General features: G+C 37.9%; 1 protein-coding gene across 1 annotated transcript; it reads right to left on the bottom strand.

The window, feature by feature from the left end:
• Positions 1-189: 189 nt before the first annotated feature.
• Positions 190-17,923, bottom strand: gsr (glutathione reductase). Its single transcript, XM_041264607.1, has 13 exons — positions 17,580-17,923; positions 14,852-14,878; positions 12,924-13,012; positions 11,273-11,342; positions 10,897-11,044; positions 8,526-8,580; positions 7,990-8,089; positions 7,372-7,458; positions 5,845-6,003; positions 3,823-3,934; positions 3,148-3,279; positions 2,087-2,220; positions 190-516 (listed from the first exon to the last, which is right to left on the bottom strand). Exons 1-13 carry the CDS (start codon positions 17,829-17,831, stop codon positions 367-369), a joined length of 1,515 nt encoding a protein of 504 aa, XP_041120541.1. The 5' UTR covers positions 17,832-17,923; the 3' UTR covers positions 190-366.
• Positions 17,924-21,270: the final 3,347 nt, after the last annotated feature.

Genomic DNA, 21,270 nt, shown 5'->3' on the forward strand with positions numbered 1-21,270 from the left:
CTTGTTGTTTAAATAAGCCTTTCTCAACCAATTTGCTATTTCCTGTTGAAAACAAAGATGATCACCTGACTAAATAGGATTATTTTTGTGATTAAATGTGCAAATGAATGTGGAAGTAGTAAGAATGATTCAAAAGTAATGCAGGAGGAGGGCAGGGGCATTACAATGATATGTTAATATAATACAGGGTTGAAAAGAAAGAATTTATTACTCTTTCATTGTTAATGATTAAGTGAAAGCAGGTAAACCAATATTGACAAAATCTCACAAATGTTTACATATTGAGATGTGGTTTTAAATAGCAGCAATGCAAAAACATAAGATGCGTCTAACTCAACACATATTCAGGTTGGCAGGTGCTTTGATCTATCGCAGCGTGACCAGTTCTTCTGATGAGGTTGGGTGAATGGCGATAGTGTTATCAAAGTCTGCCTTTGTGGCACCCATCTTGACTGCCACAGCAAAACCTTGGAGCATTTCATCACATCCCAGTCCCTGCATATGTAAGCCTACCACCTGCAACAGAAATGTAAAACTTAAAATGACTATTGACTACAGCATATTCAGAGCAGCAGAGAATACTACTTAGCTTTGGGGTTGTACATGTTCTCAGATGCATTCTCAGCCATTCTGAACCACCACTTTGTTTTTTTTTTTTGTTTTTTTACATTTTAAATCATTTATAGGCAAATCTATAACAAAACATAGAATAATAGTGTGTTTACATACAGCAAAGAAAGTAGAGTGGCAAAATATATAGTTTGCTTCCCTGTGCTCTATGCGCTAGGTGCCTATGGTCTGAATCAAGTTACAGTTCAACAGGAGAAAAAAATACTACAAGGTCACAAAAAATAAAGTACTTCTGAAAACAGTTTTTTCCACGATAAATAGATACCCCCCATCCCCCAGTTTTTTTAGCATTTCTACAAGCAACACGATTTTGAAATAATTCCCTCTACTCATATAATACTTTCACCCATGTATTAGTAGTGCAACAATTAATCAATGCATCGATTACTGATCACCTGTCTTTAAATTTCCACAGCTTCGATTACATATTAGTGAATCAACGCATCAAATTAGAACTAGTCTGAAGTCTCTTGTTGCCGGTTTGCATTAAAAACTTGAGTGCACGTCTTTTAGTGCTATTATGGTAGATAAACAACGTCAGCACGTTGCCAGCATGCTCACTTTAGGCCTCTACATTCATATTGGATATACCCCGTGTAAAATGAGTTGAGTTGCAACGCAGGTGAGTCTGCTTTTTATTGCACTAAAAAATGACAAGAACACAGCATTTACTTTTTACGTTATATGTAACCATTTCAAAAGAATGCCGATATTAAGTCTACAGATTGCCGCCTTTTGTTTCAAAGTATGTTGTGTTTGTATTATATGGCAATATTATATTTTTAAAAAGCTACGGTAGTTAAATTAGTCAGGATTTGTGAGATTAATTACAACATTTTGCACTGGACATAAAATGTAAACAGTAATGAACAATCATAGTGCACATATAAATTACTTCTGTTAAAATACAGTATTTTTTATTATTATTACAATGTTACAGAGGGACATCTGATGTGGCCGCACGCATATTCTTTTCAGTCAAGTCCTTTGTATTTCTTTATTATAACTGAAGTGTTCTAATTTGAATGCAAGTTGTGCCTTTTAACTATTACGCACAGCAGTGTTTTTAGTTATTGGATCTTCTGTTAAAAAAAAAAAAAAAAAACAACAAAACAACTTAATGTTCGTTCCTTATTTTGAAAAATGAAACGTCAATGCATTGATTAATCGCTGTTAAACGTCTGTACGATAATCGAATATGAATATGCATCACTAATGAATACAGGCATGTATTTCGTAATAATATACTCAATACCATGTAATAAGCCATTGCAAAGTTCAGTATAAATAAATTGACCTACTGATGGGTTGAACAGTGTTCAAAAAGGGAATACCAATGGTTATATCCTCATGTTTGCTAGATGAATAATTTAGTTACCTAATCTGCCATCAGAAAAAGCACTGGATTCTGGAAGCAGCATTAAGTGTTTTTCAACCTCTCCCACCCTTTGCCTACCTTTTCCTCCTTTCCAGCACACACTAACTTCATGACACATTGGGTTTTCCTTGTAGTCATTGCATAGTACATAGGAATGAAAGATGTTGTGTAAGTCTTCAGGTTCTCTTTTCCATAAGTGGTTCCTGCTTCCTCTGGAAAGGCACATATGTTAATGTACAACAGAAGCAGCAAAAACTGAAATAAACCTGGAACTGGAATCGCATGAGCAACTAACTACATGATTGTACAAACTGCATCCATGTTCGAATGATCGGTCCTACTCCTGCTTTGATAAAACTGAATACAGAAGACTTTTAATTAGGGCTGTGTTCGAAGGTTCGTTCGCTAGCCAATAGTTTGTTCGCGACACCATTGACGCACTGTGTTTTTTTTTTGTGTTTTTTTTTTTCCCTGTTAACAGAAACTGTTTGACAATGTGTGAATACTACAAATCATAATGTAACTGATAACCTGCTTGGAACAGTGACTGTTAAATAAAGCTTTGTTTTGACTAAGTCCACTGCAGTTGTGCAATGCAAGCGTACTATACTGCAAGCATCCTCAATTAGGCTACATGTAAATAAACAATGCATTTTTATTTAAATTACAAAAACATGATTACTGTTCTATATAACCTATTTTTAAACTACATGTGAATGATTTATTCCATTTATATGGAATATCAAATATAAACAAGTAGCTATAGTGATGTCACCAATAAATTATGCAAATGAGTACCATCGAAGGTTCAAACCTTCGATGGTCAAAATGTACCCTTCATTGCAGCACTACTTTTAACAAGGTCATCCATATCGACAAACTGCTCAACTTCATATAACTGGCATAATGTTAACATATACTTCAGCTAAAAATAAAAACTGAATTAACACAGAAACAATACTAAAACAAACAAAACTCATTACTAGAATCAGAAAAGCATTTTGGTTTTGGAAGTTATTTACACTGCTGCAGTTGGTAAGAGACACAAAAATGCAGGTGCGAATAGAATGTTTTTTGGGGAAATGGGAGTCATTCTACCAGCATTTACGTCAAACTATTAAACAAAATTGGGTGCCTACCTTCAGTGAGTCCCACGGTCCCTATTGGGGGGTGACTAAACACCACTGTAGGAATGTTGCTATAGTCGAGTTTGGAGTCTTTCTTCCCTTCAAATATCCTGTGTGCAAGTTTTCTGCCAGCAGCTATAGCAACTAATGACAAAACAGTCATAAAAATTGTTACATTGCTCAAAAATGCAAATACAAACCACTCTACGTATGCAAACCTCCAAAAAGTGAACAATACAGAAATATTGTGCAAACTTAAAATACTAAAGGAATGTTTGTAGGATTAAAGAAATATATATTTTAAGGGAAAAAAGCTTAAAAAAACTTGTGAGATGGAGTAGTGATATACTGCTCTTCTTCTTCTTCTTCTTCTTCTTCTTCTTCTTCTTCTTCTTCTTCTTTTATTATTATTATTAAAATGACTACTGACCTCAACATATGCAGAGCAGCAAGGCAAAGTAATTCTGAGTACCATTTTTTTATTTTTTTTACATCATTCTGAAATGATAGGTTTATAGTGTTAATGACTGACACTTCAGTCCTTTACTGACAGATAATAACCAAAATGCAAACTATCCTTCAAGGTCATTAACTACCAGAAAAGGACCTTCATGTTGGTCATATACAATAACATACATCAATTATGAACTTCAGTATGCTTCAATGTAATGTTGTAAGGTTATAAACCTGGTGTAAGAAGCGCCTTCCCACAAACGTCTCCAACTGCATAAATTCCTTTCCTGCTGGTGTTCTGGAACTCGTCCACTACAATGTGGCCCTTTTCATCCTGCTTCAGACCCTGGTGGTGAAAGAGGTTAAAAGTTCTGTGGAACACACTGGATACTTCTGCTAGAGCTCACACATACCACAGATCACATCACCTGAGAGCTACTAAAATTGAGGTATATTAGTCTGCTTTTCTTATAGCATTATCTACATTAATGATTTAGATTCTGGTATAGTAAGCAAACTTGTTAAATTTACAGACGACACAAAAATAGGAGTTGCAAAGACCCCTGCAGCACCAAAGGTCATTCAAAATGATCTAGACAGACATGGCAAATGACATTTAATAAGTACTGCACGCAGGCAATGTAAATGTGCATTATAAATATCATACAGGAGATACTGAAATTGAAGAAGTAATCTATGAAAAAAACCTAGGAGTTTTTGTTGACTCAAATGTCTTCATCTAGACAATGTGGGGAAGCTATAAAAAAGGCCAACAAGATGCTCGGATATATAGTGAAAAGTGTTGAATTTAAATCAAGGGAAGTAATGTTAAAGCTTTACAATGCATTATTTATTTATTTATTTAAATATTTTTATATAGCACCAAATGGCATCGGAGTGCTGTACAAGACAAAAAAACAAAAATAATTTAACATATAGTACCATGTGATAAAAACATGGTAAATCATTAATGGCATAAAACACAAAGTACAGTATAACAAATAAAATTAACACTTTCAAATCATGTAATAAATTATTAAAACCATTCCAGTTCTCTAAAGTTACGCAAATATTCTTTGATAAATCAAAGTTTTTAATAGCTTTCTAAACTTAAGGCAGCTAGAAGAGGTTCTAATTTCCACTGGCAACACATTCCATAAATAAGCTGCTCTAGCCTGAAAGGTGTGGCCTCCCAAATTAACCCAAGAGAAAAAAAGGAGGAGAAATATGGAGAGAACCTTTCAAACGTAAATTCCTGGTGTTGATTCTAACAAGAACAACAGCTTGAAGACAGTCTGGTCCAACTCAGTTTAACGCTTTATAGACAGTACAAAGGATCTTGAAAACTATTCTCTCACGGACTGGTAGCCAATGTAGCTCCCTCAGAACCGGAGTGATGTGTGAGCATAGCGTATTCCCAAACACAAGGCCAACAGCCATATTTTGAATCCTCTGAAGTCTATTAAGCTGGACCACAGGAAAGCCTGAATAAAGAAAGTTGCAGTAGTCCAACTTTGGGCTTAAATGTTTGTACAACTGTCCAAAAAAGTGAACCTCGCAAAAATGGTTTAATAACTTTTAAATTATGCAAGGGAAAAGCAGAAAAACTAACCAACCATCTGGTTAATTTGGGGGATAAATAAAAGATGCTTATCAATAATTTAATAATTAGTAAGACCTCATCTAGAATATTGTGTTCAGTTCTGGTCACCTCGCTACAAAAAGGATTTACTGCTCTAGAAACAGTGCAAAGAAGAGCGACCAGAATTATTCCGGGTTTAAAAGGCAAGTCATATGCACACAGGCTAAAAAAACTGAATCTATTCATTCTTGAACAAGATGACTTTCTTATGTTCTTACCCGGGTATCAATTTACTAATTTGAGAAATTAAAGAAAATATAGAAAATATGACAATGCAGTTGTAAGAGCGGGGCTCTGGCTGGCGTAATAAAGACAACATTAAAACAAGCTTTGCATTCAGCTTGTTCAAGGTTCAAGGTTTTATTGAAAACAGTAAGAGTGGCAAGTGCACCTCAACAATAATAACTGCTGACTATTCTTCTCAGGAACTAAATCGGAAAGCACCGATACCATGTCCTTGCATAGGAGTTCTTCTATAGATTAAATACTTGCAATAAATAATAAATAAATAATTGTTCCATCACCAAGCACCACAAACCAGTAGTGGTGTTCTGAGACTTGTTGTAGCCTCTGCAGATATCAAAGCACAAAAAATGCATGAACGATGTTCTTACCAGTGCGTCTAGGTTGAGGCCCTCTGTGTTTGGCTCCCGTCCAATAGCCCACAACAGGCAGTCCACATCCTGGATTGTACTGATTTTTTCTTCCTGATCTGGTACTTTGGTCACTACTGTAACCTCTAAACCATTGTCAGTTTTTCTTATTGATTTAACCTAAAAACAGAAAAAACGTGACCGGTAAATCAAACTGAAACATTGAACTGTAACTGTATTAAATCACCTTATAAACTAGCTCAATAGTATTACTGTATCTGAATCCCCACATTTTGATATTCTCAATCACACCTAAATAATGTTCTTGAAAGTATGTAAGTGAAAGTGGTTCTCTTGATATACGTAAAAAAATGTGACATGGATGGACAGGCATACAACCTTTAGACCCCTAGATAATAAAACTACCTATTACTTATTCTAAACAAAGTCAATTTGTCATCAGCCTTAGATAAGTGGTTCTCTCTCTCTCTGTAAAAGTGAAGGGTGATGTACAGTACATACAGCCTCCTCCACTATATCCACAAGGACATAGTGGAGAGCGACAATGGGAGTGAAGCTGGTTCAGAGGATTTCGATACCAGTGATGATGACTTATCACTCCGCGATGATGATGAAGAGGACGTGGAGCAAAGATCAGTACAAACTGTACAAACAAAAGAGCATGCAGCTACTTTACTGGTAAGCCAGCTGCAAACGGGAAGCTGTTTGGTTTGAAATGGCAGTGCTGTGAAAAAATACTATCAATACACAAAAGGCAATAAAGCAGTCATTTGTGACTATCCCTCCAACACAAGAGAAGCAGAGACCAAAAAAAAAAAGGTGCAGATTCTGCTACGAAAATTTAAACAAAAGAAAGGACACAAGAAAAATGTGCAGTGGTTTCCAAAGGCAACCCCGGGTTCTGTTGTAGTGAACATTTCAATAAATGGCACAGAGCAAGCCGATAATGGCATACATTTTGATGTTGTTTGATTTTTATTTGATAATTATTGTTTACTGATTATTATTATTATTATTAGCACTACTTGCAGTGTTTTTGTTTTCATTGTTAAAAAAAAAAAGAAAATGTGTTTTTAGCTCTATATTGAACATGGGTACGTAGTACACAGGAGCATAAAGAGTTAATGAAAAATAGTTTAGGTAATTTGTGTTTTATTCATCATATGTTAACATTATATAGCAATTACAGGTTTGAAAACATTATTATTTTTACTATTTTCAAAATCTGGTACCTGGGAAGGGGTTTCATTTTTACATCTGGAGTTGAAATGGTTAAACCATACATATCAGCGATACAGTATATTGTTAAAAACTGAATAACAGGCCCCATTTTGGCAATTTAAACAGATGTTTTCATTAACTTGGTTTTTAATCCACCACCATTTAGATCAATTAAATACAGCAGGCGTCATTCTAGAGAACAAAGTTTGATTTACACCCCAAACAGGTGGTAATCATTTTGGAATGGTCAGGTGTCCTTCCAGAACAGTAACTTCTACTTAAGGTGTATTAAACCTCCATATTTACCTGGGAGTTCTTACACAGCTCAATTCCAGATTTTTCTAGTTCTTGGGTACAATTTTCACTTATTAGGGAGTCAAAACTCCTCAGCACCTGTGTGACACAAACAAACACAGCTTGAAATAAAGGTCAATATAAAATCCTTCTGTCATGTTTTCTTACATTCATTTTTAAATTTCATGCAGTGCTACTGTTCTCCCTGCTGCTGTATGCTTCTCTTTTGTGAATATAGGATTACAATATTATGAGGCGAGGCCTTTTTTTGGCCCACAGCTGTCTTACATATTTCTGGATGACCTGGCTTTAACGAATAACAAATAACTGAACTGAATTTTGAAAATGTCATTAATTAGAACAAAACAAGCCAACAAATGTTTATCCAACCATCCACCTCAACTCAAACTTATGTTATTTTAATTGGAAACAACCCAGTTGCCTGGACAAGTTCCAAGTATAATACTACAGAAAATAACTGTAGATAAGCATCAGAAGAATATTTATATGACTGGCCACATTACCAACGCCACTGACTCACTAGAAATCTTCTGGAAATAAGGACACTATATAATTGTAACTGGTATTGTGTGGGATAGTATATGAAAATGATATATGGTGTAAAGTTACCCTTCCTTGTCGTATAATCATTGATGCTTTTGATCCCAGTGTAGAGAGGATTCCTGCCATCTCCACAGCTATATAACCTGCTCCTACAATCACACTGCGTCTGTGTAAAAAAAAAAAAATAATAAAAAAATTATATACATATATGTATATTCCATCACTGTACCCACCACAAATATAAAGACAACAGAAATGGGTGACCCTCAACATAATGAAATTAACATACATAGTATGTTCAAGAACTAGTTGTGACAAATATCTAGGCAAAGTTTGGTCAGATTCAGGTGAAAGTTTCTAAGATATATCCAGAACAAATTCACAGACGGGTTCTGAAGATAAAAAAAAAATGATACGCTACAACAACATAACAAAAACAATATTACAGTTTATTTGATATGTCTATGCCACCATAGATAGCTTTACAATTAAAATATGAACATCCTTAAAACATTTGCCCCAGGTATCATGCAGACCTAATATCCGTGCAGAGTGGTTTATAAAAATGAATACTATAGATGCAGAGCTTCTGATTCTCTTACTTTGGCAAATGTTCAAGTTCAAAAAACCCATCACTGTTTATTCCAAGGCTTGCTCCTGGAAAAAAAATTAATAAACATGTATGACAGTAACACGCAGTAGTACATCCTCTGCCACAGCAATAAATACACTGTTAGAGCTAGCAGTATCATGAAGAAGTTTCTTTTAGTATTTATTTTCCTAATGTGTTTTGATTTTACTTAAGATTGTTTCTAATATAATTTTACAAAATACTCTAAGGCAGTGAGTGGTTTTATTTATTTTTAAACTGCAGGTTTCAGCTCGATTACCCCTTACCAATTTTCACTCTACTGAATGGTACCACAGAATAATGTGATTAACAATTTCCCCCATTTATTTAATATACTGTATAATTTATGTCACAACAGTTTGTGACTGACAATGCTCGGTCCTCCAAAGCCGGGAAAAAGCTCTCGCAAAGAATCTGTCACAGAAAGATGGGTTAGTCTAGGACCGGGCACTGAGAACGTAACACGGGCCACGTCCCTAGCGAAGGAAGGACAGCGCCTCACATGGTGAGGTAGAAAAGCGCATGAGCTGTGAAAGAATAGTGTGGCCAGGGGGTCCCCTCTGACTCGCTCGATGAGAACACCCCTAGAGCAAGGTCAAGGAAATCCAGATTAGCCTTTGAAGAAGCTACATAATAAGGAGATGATGTGTAAAGTGAAATTGAAATGGCCAAGCAGAGATAGGCGGTCTAGTTTCTTAATAGAAGAAGAGAGCTGGAATGCTGTGATGAGGGAGCAAATGTGTTTTAGTTTGGTGGGTGGAAGTCTGGCTTCAAACTCTGATGTATCGAGTGTTATGCCTAGGAATTCCAGAGAAGGGACGGGACAGATGGTTCAAAACAGGTTTTTCGATCCGTGTTGTGATTGTCAGCTAGTAGGATTGTGGTGGCTTTAGCTGAGAAAGGCATGTGATATTCATAAAACATGGTCCCCCCATACGAACAGAGAACTCTACTGTGTAGAACAGATACTGATCCGATTCTGTGCAGCGATGAGGATATTGAAAAGGCTAAGACGAACTCTCAGAGTGTTAGATTTTTTAGTAGGCGAGGGTCACGTGATTTTAGGGTGACTGACTTTCGTATATTAGCAGAGAGGGAGTGGTGCTTGATAATGCAGGCTGAATGAGAGCCGGACGCTGTTGCTGAAGCCAAGTTGTACTCAGGAATTTCGATAGTGGGGACTAGGGCTGAGGTCTGGAAAAAGGAACTGTTGCTGGATAGGAACTTGGTTGCATGGTGGCTGAAGGGGCGCCGTGAGTTTTCGATATTGTCTAATCTTTTTTTTTTGAACGGTGTGGTTGCTGGGCTGGAGACTGGATAATCGATGAAGCAGCTGGTAAAGGAGCCGCCGGAGTCTTCGATGAAGTTGCAGTGAGATGAGACAATTCACAAGAGCAGGTAGGAAACTCTGAATGCTGGTCGGTGTCGTCCGAATTGGATGAAAGAATCAACTGGCGCCGGTTAGGCATAATGACTGAAATTATTAATTCTTTTAACAAAAAGATCTGATTTCAGAATTAATTTGGGAGTACAAACTTTGGCTAGAAAACGAAACGCTAGACAGAGGAGGAGTGTGAGATTGGGGTTTAAATAGGAGGTTAATTAAGATAGACATTAATTAATCAGACCAGCTACCATTTCACACTAAGGCTAACATTTGCTTTCTATTCAGCACTGTAAATGTTTATCACAATACCATTTACTTCCCATCTCAGCATAATTGTGTGTGCCATTTAAAATGTTATCAAAATCAAAACATTAACCTCAAGTTAAACTATAATAACTAACCATGTTAAACTCTGTATTAAAGCCAACATAAAAATGATCCAAAGGGACTCTGTATAACTTTGTCACTTTGCACTTTCTGTAGGCTCTTTTGTGTATTCTTCCTTAGTTTTTCTTTTGAAAGTCAGAAATGTATAAATTTTTGACTCAAGAAATGATAAACACGGTAATCTGAATGTACTCTATCAAACTGCGATAACAACTGAACCAGCTGCTATTGCTGTTACTAAATGGAACCACACCTATTAACACAGTAGAAACACACTCAATCTGAATCACACATGCATACAGGTGGATGATCATTTTGAAACTATTGTCAGACTGTAAACTTTGAACTCCTGAAAATTGTTTTAATATTTATGCACACTGATTTAATGATAATATATAATACAGTTAAAAAAAAAATTAAAAGATCATTATTTTTTTTTTTTACTTTCATTTTAATTTATTTAGAAGTACCCCCAGAGCGACACCTACCTCCAGTTGAAAACCCCTGCACTAAAGGAACAAAAAGGGTTAAAATACAATAATTGAGATCACTGCTGATGCAAGCTTACCAGGCACTTCCTCCTCACTAGGCATAGAGGGACGCCCACCTGTTGCGATTAGGATGTGAGGAGCAGTGTACTTTGAACCATTTACCTCCACTGTAGGCTCTGGGTCTGATGTGAATGCTGCATGGCCACTGATTGTTTGGATCTGTGCCTGTTCACAAATACAACATGTTTTGTCAAGTGGTCAGGGCAACAGCTTCATTAAGCATTTACACTGCAGTGTACACCATGCAATACTACAAATGGGATGACCCCTGCTCTAGATAAAAAATAGTTGTGTAAATCCACTATATTACAGGGAAAAAATGGCGATTGAGCACAGATCCAATAGAAAACAGCATACTCATCATATATAGTGGTAAGGTAAGAAAACACTGACCTTGTTTAAATTATTTTGATAAATATCATTCAGTCGGCGAACATATGCATCCCTTTTTTCTTTAAGCAGTCTGTCAAGGAAAAAAAACAGACATATATAAACACGGAACTAGTTTTTGGTTGAAACAAATCTTACTACATTTGAATCACTCTTCCTAAGCCTTGATTCATAAATACCCCAAGTGTATCAAAGTGCAGGGTCCTCCCAAGGCTTTTTTAGCCGGGCGGTTCGTCCGGCAAAGTGGCTGTCGCCGCCCGGCTGAAAAAACCTGATCTGCCCGTCTTGCAGATGCTACTGTGCCTTTAACAATAAGGATTGATTTCGCTTCTAGCAGAACTCTGCTGCGTGAAACAAAATCTTGGAACCACACGACAGCTGTGTTACATCTTCACACAACATTTAACCAGTCAGAGAGTTGAAGGGGCAGGTTTTCTGTGTTAAACACTTCAATAGGATAAAACTATAAAAATTAATGCTAAAAAAAAGAACCAATTATTTTCAAAGCAAAAATTGTGACAATTAACGCTGTACGCCTTTAAGAAGAAAGGTGTGATGGGATATCAGCTGAACATTGTCAGCTGACATACAAATGCTTAAGTGCAGCGGTGTCGGAATATTACACTCCAGTTATGACAGTGCCAAACAAAATGCCCTGAAAATTCAACATAAAGAAAACTATTTAAATGAAGCAATAAGCTCAATAATTAAGCTAAAAAGGAAGTGCAAAGATTACTGGGTTTTTTTGTTATCTCCAATAACCCTACGTTATCTCCCCAGTCAAATCGTAGAGTGCCTAAATAAGCACAGTAATTTACCATAATAAAAAACAGAAATGACAAATAAAATGTAGAACATAAAAAAGCACAACCAGATACAGTCAACGAAAGACAACACATTATTCAAGTTCTTTGTCGTATTATATATTTAAGGTAACATTTTTTGGAATTTGGCTGTCTGGCCTGTCACATTGTTAATGAAATGTTGTATCACGCAAGACAAGGGTGGTGAATATTAGTGCAACAAACAATGAATGCAAAGCAACAAACAATGAATGCAAAGCAGCCTGAAATTACTGTCCTGAAGTCGAACACAATAAAACTGTGTTAAATGGACAGCATGGCAGAGTGACATTTTCAGGTTTTGCAAAGAAGTCTGTCCTATGGGATGATACGCTTGCATCTGGATCCATTCTGTATTCTGATTGGTCGCAACTATGCTGTGCAATTGGCTTCCCTTTGGCTGAACAGACTATATCCGGAGTGTGGGTAAAGGTTATGTTGGTTTGCCTTAATCATTTTTTGTAGAGCAGCCCAACACAAGCACCAGACAAAACACCATGTGTACGAAGTCTATATAACAACAAATTGATAGACTTCCAATAAAAATCTAGTTTTCTGAAAACATTACAAAAGCATATGCCAGTTTATTATTAGCCCTTGTCATTGGAAGGTTTTCACTAGATGGTTCTGGTGCTGACTAACATAAATCCACAAATGACCTAGCCAGTGTAACATTGGTCTATAGCTAGAAGCTAGAAGTTAGCAGTCCTGCCATGCTAGAACAAACATATCTACCAAAATAAGATTCTAAATATTTCTCAAAGCAGCAAAGGTTTTACCATCAAAATAAATGTCTAAAACAATAAACTCACCGCCAGCTGAACTTTAGATTGTCACAGTGAAAACCATAGTCACCATGATCATGAATGTATTCTGCATGGACTGCTGTATTCCACATTACCTGTAAGAGAGTATTCTTCACTTAGCACCATGAGGCCACATCAATAGTTTTACAATGCATTCTATCTTACTTTTGGCACAGTTTTTAATAACAACCAAACAAAAACTGTGATGAAGATAAATGTTTGGTATTTTATGCAGTGTTAATTAATTGCAAACAGTTATTATACTTTTCTTTAATTGGTTCTTTTTAAAAGACACAAAGGATATGATGGTATAATTTAGACTTTAAAAAGGGAGGATGCTATCATGTTTCAGAATGATGAAGTGGACAAAAGGCTAAAGAACTATGAAATAATGTACAGTAGAAACAGTCACCCAATGAATCACATTTTCAATAAAGTTGAACAGTAGCATTAAAGGTAAAGGGATACCTTAAGGAGAAACAACATTATATAATTAAAGAGAACACACACGAGGATATTAACCCTCACAATAACATGTCGCAAAACCGACTTTCCTGGCAATCTGTGCAACTGGACCCCAGCAATAAAACAACATATAACAATTGCAGTAAATTAATGAATGACAATGTGTATATGAACACGTTCTTTAGCGTTTCCTTTACTTCTAGCCATCATTTTGCTATAATGTGTTGTTTATGCTATGCAAAATACGCACAACTGTCTCTTAGCAAGTGAAGGCACCGCTGTATTCTGGACGCTGTAGTTCTGGGAACATGTCAGGGGCATGTGAGATATCATTGGAAAGCCCCAAGCCTCCTCTTTCATTTGACTCTGTTCCTAGCTCTTTCCATATTCGAGTTGCAAGCACCTGAACACACCTGCAGACTTGGTGCACGTCACAGCACTGGAGCACTGAATGAGGGGGTGGTAGAAAGTATGCATACGGGCATGCCTGACATCAATGGAAAGTGCAAAGCCTGTGCTTTTAAACAAAGATGAAACCGGAACGCTATCCGTTGAAGTGACCGAGTAATAGGCAACAAACAAAACTTAGGAGCAGACAGACTCAAGTCACATGACTCAAGCCTTAGTTTCGATTTGCTGTAGTTTATTTGCTCAGGCCATACGATACATCATTGGATAGCTCTAATTCTGTACTTTCAAACAAGCATTGAACCAGGAAGCTATTACGGTGCCTGAGATATACAAGCGAGAAGGTTAGGCCCACTGATACACTATGCCTGGGGTCCATACGGACCCCCAAACCTAAAACAATTTGGGAAATCCAACCAGGCTACCTGGACTACAATTATCCTTTGCATAGTGTAACAGGATGGGTGCCTGAAAACTACCTAAAAGGAAACAAAAATCAAGTCACTAGATCCACATAATAAGTGATACTAAAGCATTGTGGGGTCCAAATGGATCCCAGGTTACCTTATGAGGGTTAAACCGATAAGAAATTAATTATTAAGAATATGTAGGTGGCTATCTATTTCACTTCACCAATACTCACGCTCTCAGGTATTTTTAAGTGGTTTACTTCTACTGGACTCATTACGTGGGCCCTGCTACATTAGCTTGTGCTTTTTGGAATTATCTGTAATGTTTTGGCCTTGCTCCATAACTGATGTTCCATTATGAATTCAAAACATCAAGACATATTGTGGTTACCCAAGATTAAAACATACTAAAAGCCAAGACTAATTCATCTCAATTATACCTGCCTTGGATCAGGACAAGTAAAATGAGTTTAGTGGTCTCATGCCCCATGTGGGCATTGTCTGCAAATTTGGCTGTAATTCTAAAGTTACATAGTCCGATTCTCTGCAATGACAAGTGCTGTATGAATAAGTTATAAGTTGTTGTAATTTTATCAGTGGCTAAAAGACTGCATCAATTACTCAACTTTTTTGTTTGACAGACAGGCCTACCTTTTTCGGTACACATCCAACATTCACCTACAAAAAACAAAACAAAAACATACCATTAGCGGTAGGTTCAAGGTTATCAAACACAATTTAGAAAAACATTGCAGATCATTTTATCCAGGTTAGTAATGTTTTTAAAGATACACTACACAAAGATGGGACAGCTCCAAATATTTTAGGCGAAATACCCACAGGACACCCGCAAAAGCAGGTCCAGTACGGGTCATTATGTGAACGTTTCCACGGTTGACTATGCAATGTTCTCGGTTTGTATTGCCGCTTGGTTGATACGTCACAAGATCCTTTTAGCACGTCTGCTCAGTGATATAAAAAATGTCTGTAGTTAGTGGTAAACATTGAATAACAAGCTAGACGTATAACCGGTCACCTGACAAATTTCACCAAAAGCATATTTTTTAGTAATTTATCATCATATACAACAGTCCATCACACATACGGCTGCTGTGGTGCCACAGTAAGGGCGGCTATTATAAAAAGGAAGGGATTTGGCAATTGCTTCCAAGTAGTTTTTTCTAATTGGTGCAACAGAAAGATTGACACTGAGGCAGGTTTTATTCTTGGTCAATCTGTTGCTTCATTGGTGCACTCTGTGTTCACGCTATAGGGGGCACGGTATGGTTCAATCATGGGGTAAGAAAAGCGTTTTACTGATGTTATATATTTTTTTAAAAATTACATCTCTAAACAAAGGAACGAGGCAAGGGATGAGGAAACCGTGGTATGTAAATAATTATGCCAAACAAAATTGCCGTACCACAAAAATACAAGTTCAATGTTTCACCATCTGAAATTAAAACATTCAGAATTACTGTGGATGGAGTTACTGAATGCAGTAAAAAAAAAAAAAAAAAAATCCATAATAAACAGAATGCTCTAGATGGCGACTGTGAACACATATAACACTATTTAAAAAGGTATAATTTTTCAATATTAATTCAGAGAATGCATAACTGTAAATGAATTATGTTTAGGCTTTAATTTACCTGTATATTTTACCACAAATCATTTGTTTAAAAAAAAAAAAAAAAAATTAAATTCCTTGATGTCTATGTAATTTGTCAACAGACGGGGATATTTAAAAATAAATAATGTATATCCTGTTTGTGGCATCGATCCCTGAACAGTAGAGTTAATGTAACAATGCATTGGAATCTGTGCATTTGATAGATTCTGTAACACATGTAAGCTGTGTTTTGTTTATTAATTATTATTATTGGTTTTGTTCTTTGAATTCTTTGAATATAATGTAAAAAAAAAAAAAAAAGAGTTTAGTTTATTCACTTTGTGCCCACAGGGGCATCACATGTACATCTCAATAGTGTAGTACAAACACAAAGACAGACATTTACTAAGATAAAAATAATAATACAAATGCTTTTAAAAAGACCAAATTCCCACTGGGCTGTTTATAGATTTTTTAGTATTACATGCCAGACAGCCGCTATAAGAATGTTATCTTTATTAAAAATGTGCTTGGAGTTAAATTAACTGATAAAAAAATTGAATCGAGTGACAGCACTAATTGCAATATATACTTTGGAGTGTACGTGTTTTTCTTTGCGATGTTAAAACAGTACTTCCTTATTTAGGGGTTCTTTGCTTGGAAAATACTAACCAAGGTTCTTGCTCAATAATATAAACCATAGGTGCTGCAGGAAATGGTTTGAGAGCAAGCTAAAGAAGAGCTGTGTAAGCCATATGCCACACATGATGTCAAAATAATTTATGACTTATTTTTTTCTCTGTAGGAGTCAAATAACTGATCATTTGCACGGTTCAAGCAACCTGGTTTTTCTTGAGTTGGCCTGACTAATCTATGTGAGGGAAAGTTTCAGATAGGCGTGGCCTTTCCATTTTGTTGGTTTGTTTGCTAAGCATGATCAGTAACAAGGCATAGAAAAAAGAAACTGTAGAATCCAGACTGAATTATGGAAAATATTTGAGGCAAGTCATTGTGCCCCTGTAATAAAATATTGTGCAAGAGTATGCATTTCAATCTAAAAATATCTGTACACAGCATATCTTGTTTAAAGTTCTAACAAAAAAAGCCTTGTCCTTATTAAATAAAAAAAATATGAAAATCTATGTTGCTCTTCTGCTTACCTTGTATAATTTGAATAACCTAAAAATGCCTTATCACAGTAAGTAAGCATGTTCCTGTAACTGTAGACATGACAATGCATCCTACATTGTGGGCAAGAGAACAAGAAAGACGACACAGTATATTTTGCAATAGGTTGTTAAAGGAAAAAACAATTTGCTTAAATATATCAGAAATACATGACATACAATAATAATAATAATAATAATAATAATAATAATTTAAAAAAACAAAACAAAACATAATGTAGCCAAGCATGGTCTGTGCCTACAAAAGTAGCACGAAATGTCCCTGTCAGGAGGAAGTCATCACCTCCATTCACATTTTTTAAAGTAACAAAAACGCTTATTCACTGCCAAACATGAAATACTTTAGATGTGTGCTGGCTGCAGTATATGATACTGGCTTTAGGATTAGGGTTGCGGTGTAGGGAGAGGATTATTCATTGTTTTAATCAGAGTGCAGTGTCCTGACAGGAACATTTGGTTGTACCTTTGAAAGGACAGGTCGTTTTGCAGCTCCTTGAAACTGAAACATGTCTGACCTCCACTTGCAGAACCGAGTACAGTAGTAAAATACAGAAACAAAACGTGTACAGTATTAACTCACGCATGTCCCTCCGAGTTTGAGGCTCTCTATGACAGCGGCTGAAACTCCAAGTTCCGCGGCTCTCCGAGCACCGGCTAGACCGCCAGATCCACCGCCGATTACTAGAAGATCAAAACGTGTTGGGGAAGACAGCGAGCCTTCCATGGTTCCAGCGAAAACGAGAGATTTTTTTCGGTGTGTGAAAAATGAAAGACGTCGCTGGAATGTCAAAAGAGCAAAAGGTGTTCTTCGAAACAACACTATTGTTGTCATGACCAGGAAACAGGCAGCAGACCCACGTTATTCAGTAGAAAATAAATGGGAGGGATTTGTCACAAAAGGGAAACAAGTATTGTGCTTAGTCACTATGAACTGCAAACCCGACCCACGTTATTCAGTAGAAAATAAATGGGAGGGGTTTGTCACAAAAGGGAAAAAATATTAGTCACTGTGAATTGCAAAACCATGCGATTGTTATTCACAATACCAATAGCAACCAACATAAGCCATTTTAGTTTATTGTCACATAGCCAAGTTTTGAATTGTGTACTTTCAGATACAATTTATAAAGATTGAAGCGCTTATCACAAATTCAACATTTAAAATCAATATGACAAATTTGTAAAAAATGCTTCAGTCTTTTTTTTTGTACACTTGGCGAGTCAACATTTAGCTGACATGTTAAATCTGGGAGTCTAAAAAAAAATAAACCTGTGAAAAAATGCGTGAAACTTAAATCTTTTTTTTTTTTTTTTTTTTTTTTTTTTTACATTTCAACATGTAGCTAGCAGGTAAATCCGAAACATAGCATGATCTTTCTGCGTTTTAAAGTAAGTAAAATCTTTGTCGTTAGCAATTAAATGTGAAAAAATAAATCTCATTTTTCAAAATGCATATTTATTTTGCAAGCTAAATCTGAAGTAACATGCACATAACCCCTAACACTAACACTAACCCTTACCCTAACCCGCATAGCCCATTTGTGGACTGACCACGACCTGCGTTCCCTCTTCCTGCCGGCTGGGCTTCGTTACCTGCTGATGTGCCCTGAAGGCGATGCCTTATGTCACCCAGCGGAGCTGTTGGGACTGGGACTGTTCTCGTGACAGTTTGAGTCTGGGGAGCTCGCCAGCGGCTCGACCCACCCCATGCAGACGCACGAGGAGGGAGCAACGCGGCCACCTGACGCGACCTTATCAGCATCAGGGACCCTGGCTTGTGTCAGCCACAGCTGTCTACGAGCCACCACCAAGCTGGCTAGGCTTGGCCAAGGGCTCACCCTTGGAGACTGGAGACCAGCTGCAGTGTACTGGGCCAGAGACGTAACTCGGAGGTCATTGGCTCAGGAAGTTGGGCCTCACGCAGTACACTGTCCAAATATGCGGTAAGCACACTCACCATATTGGTTAACCAAGTTGCCTGCGCTTCTGCTGCATAAGTTCACTTCAGATGCTTCTCTGTCACCCTACATTGAGGGTTTGGGCACGCTGGGTCTCTAGCCAGACCACCCACCGGCGGGGCATTAACCAGGGCCACGATCTACTGGGAGAAACCCCGCCAGGCCGAGCTTATCCGCACCGTCCAAGGAGGCGAGCGATGCAGCCTTTTTAAGTAAACTAGGACCCGAAGCCAGGCGATGCCAGGAGGAACGTACTTCCTCCATAAAATCTGGGAAGGCCGGGAAACTCTGAGGGCGAGGAGCCAGCGCTGTGTCCGAAAAACAGACCAGCGTGATTCTGCCACTGGCGTCCAGAGGACCTGCAGAAAGGCTGCAGCACGTCCCATGAGAGCCAAGACCAAGCTGGACAACGGGGTGGAACCGGTCTCTGAGACACTCTCGGAGCCGGGCTCTTCCTCAGCAAGGGTCTCACCCACTTGCATATCAGAGGAGAAAGAAGCTCCACTCCCTGAGGCCGCTATGGAAAGCGTATCTTCCTGTTCCAGTTGAGGCGGCTCTCCACAACCATCCAGGGGAGGAGGAGGGGGGGGGGGGGGGGGTATGGGAATTGGAACAGGGGGAGTGCCCTCCACTCCCCCTCCCCCCCCATACCCTATTGGAACAGTGGCAGACCATGGACAGAGACCTGGGCTGCCGGCACCTGCTTGGTCAAGAGATCTAGGACCTGCGCCATCTGAGCCTTGAGGTCCATAATGTCCCTCGCCTGCCTCGAACGATTTGCCGTCTCAGCTGAGAAGATGGAAGCAACTGCGGGAGGCCTGCGCATTGGCAATGTCCAGCAGGGAGTCCTGGGACATGCTGTCTGGGGTACCCACAGCCGCTGACAAGGCCCTAACCACCTTAGCGGTGGGTCTGTCATGGAAATTTACACCTCAAACTCCTGTAAGGCAGAGACTCAGTAGAACAAACAAGATTGAGTAAACAAGTTTAAGAGCCAGTAAGCATAATATAGAACATGTAACCTACAGTTATTGCGAGCGAATCACAGAAGCTTAACTCAATATTCGCAAATAGCAACAACTTGGAAGATTAAGACGAGACCAATCATATGCAACAATAAGAACTTATTTAAATTGCAAGCACCCTAAAATCATTTCTTATTCTAAGTAAGTCGGTGACATTTCTGAGAACAGTCACGGATGCAGCTTGCGGTTGCTAAATAAAGAGAACTTCCTCTTTCTAGCTAGTAGTCAGTATCTTTCCATCCCTTATATGGGCCACCTGCCCTTCAGCAAGAAAGAGGAAGTATGCTCACAAACAACTACCGATAATAATACATTATTATTATATTATACCTAAATCTTATAACCCGTAATAGTGTTTAAACCTGAGCATGGAAACCTTAAACAATCATAGCAGTAGCAACATTGTAATTTTCCCACCACAGGTCTGTGCCAGCAGAACTACTTGACAGCGGGGATGTGGCAAGGCCTAGTCCTGAGGAGGACACGTGCACGTGTACGGAGTGCATCATCACTGGAAGAGGCCTTTCGGCAGCTCTGGTATAGAGAGCTTAGTGATACCTACCCGAAGGGCAGGAATATCCCATACCTGTCTGGCGGTGGTTGTCTTCAAATTGAAAGAGAATGCATTTGGTCGACTGAAAGAGAGATGGCATAGATTATCAAAGCGGTACGATATTGATATCTCTCTGGTTTCTGATGTTGTTGTCGCATGTTGTGTGTTGCATAATGCTTGTGAGGTACTATGGCAAAGTGTCCACCCCTTGTGTATATCTATCTATTTATGTATTATTGTTTTCATTTGTATTATTATCGTATTTGCATGCGCACGGACAAAGTCGTCTGTCCTAATCATTTTTATGTGTTTATGAACAGGTGGTTGAGGACCATCCGTCTTTTATTTTTTACTGTTTGATATCGGCGACAAATCTGGTCTCATATATGTGTAGTCGGTGGGGATGGGGTTAAAACCCCTTCCCTAGAACTCTCATGGGAATGTGCCTGGAGCCTTAGTAAGGAAATTTATTAATAGGTAATTAAGGCTGCAGCCATGAATATAAAAGACCCACACTCAGCTCAGAAGGCAGAGCGTGTCAGAGAACAAGAGAAGTTTAAAGTAAGTGAAAACAATTGCTCTATACTAATATAAGAACATAAGAACATAAGAAAGTTTACAAACGAGAGGAAGCCATTCGGCCCATCTTGCTCGTTTGGTTGTTAGTAGCTTATTGATCCCAGAATCTCATCAAGCAGCTTCTTGAAGGATCCCAGGGTGTCAGCTTCAACAACA

This window comes from Polyodon spathula, chromosome 1 (assembly GCF_017654505.1).
Source record: "Polyodon spathula isolate WHYD16114869_AA chromosome 1, ASM1765450v1, whole genome shotgun sequence".
NCBI lineage: Eukaryota > Metazoa > Chordata > Actinopteri > Acipenseriformes > Polyodontidae > Polyodon > Polyodon spathula.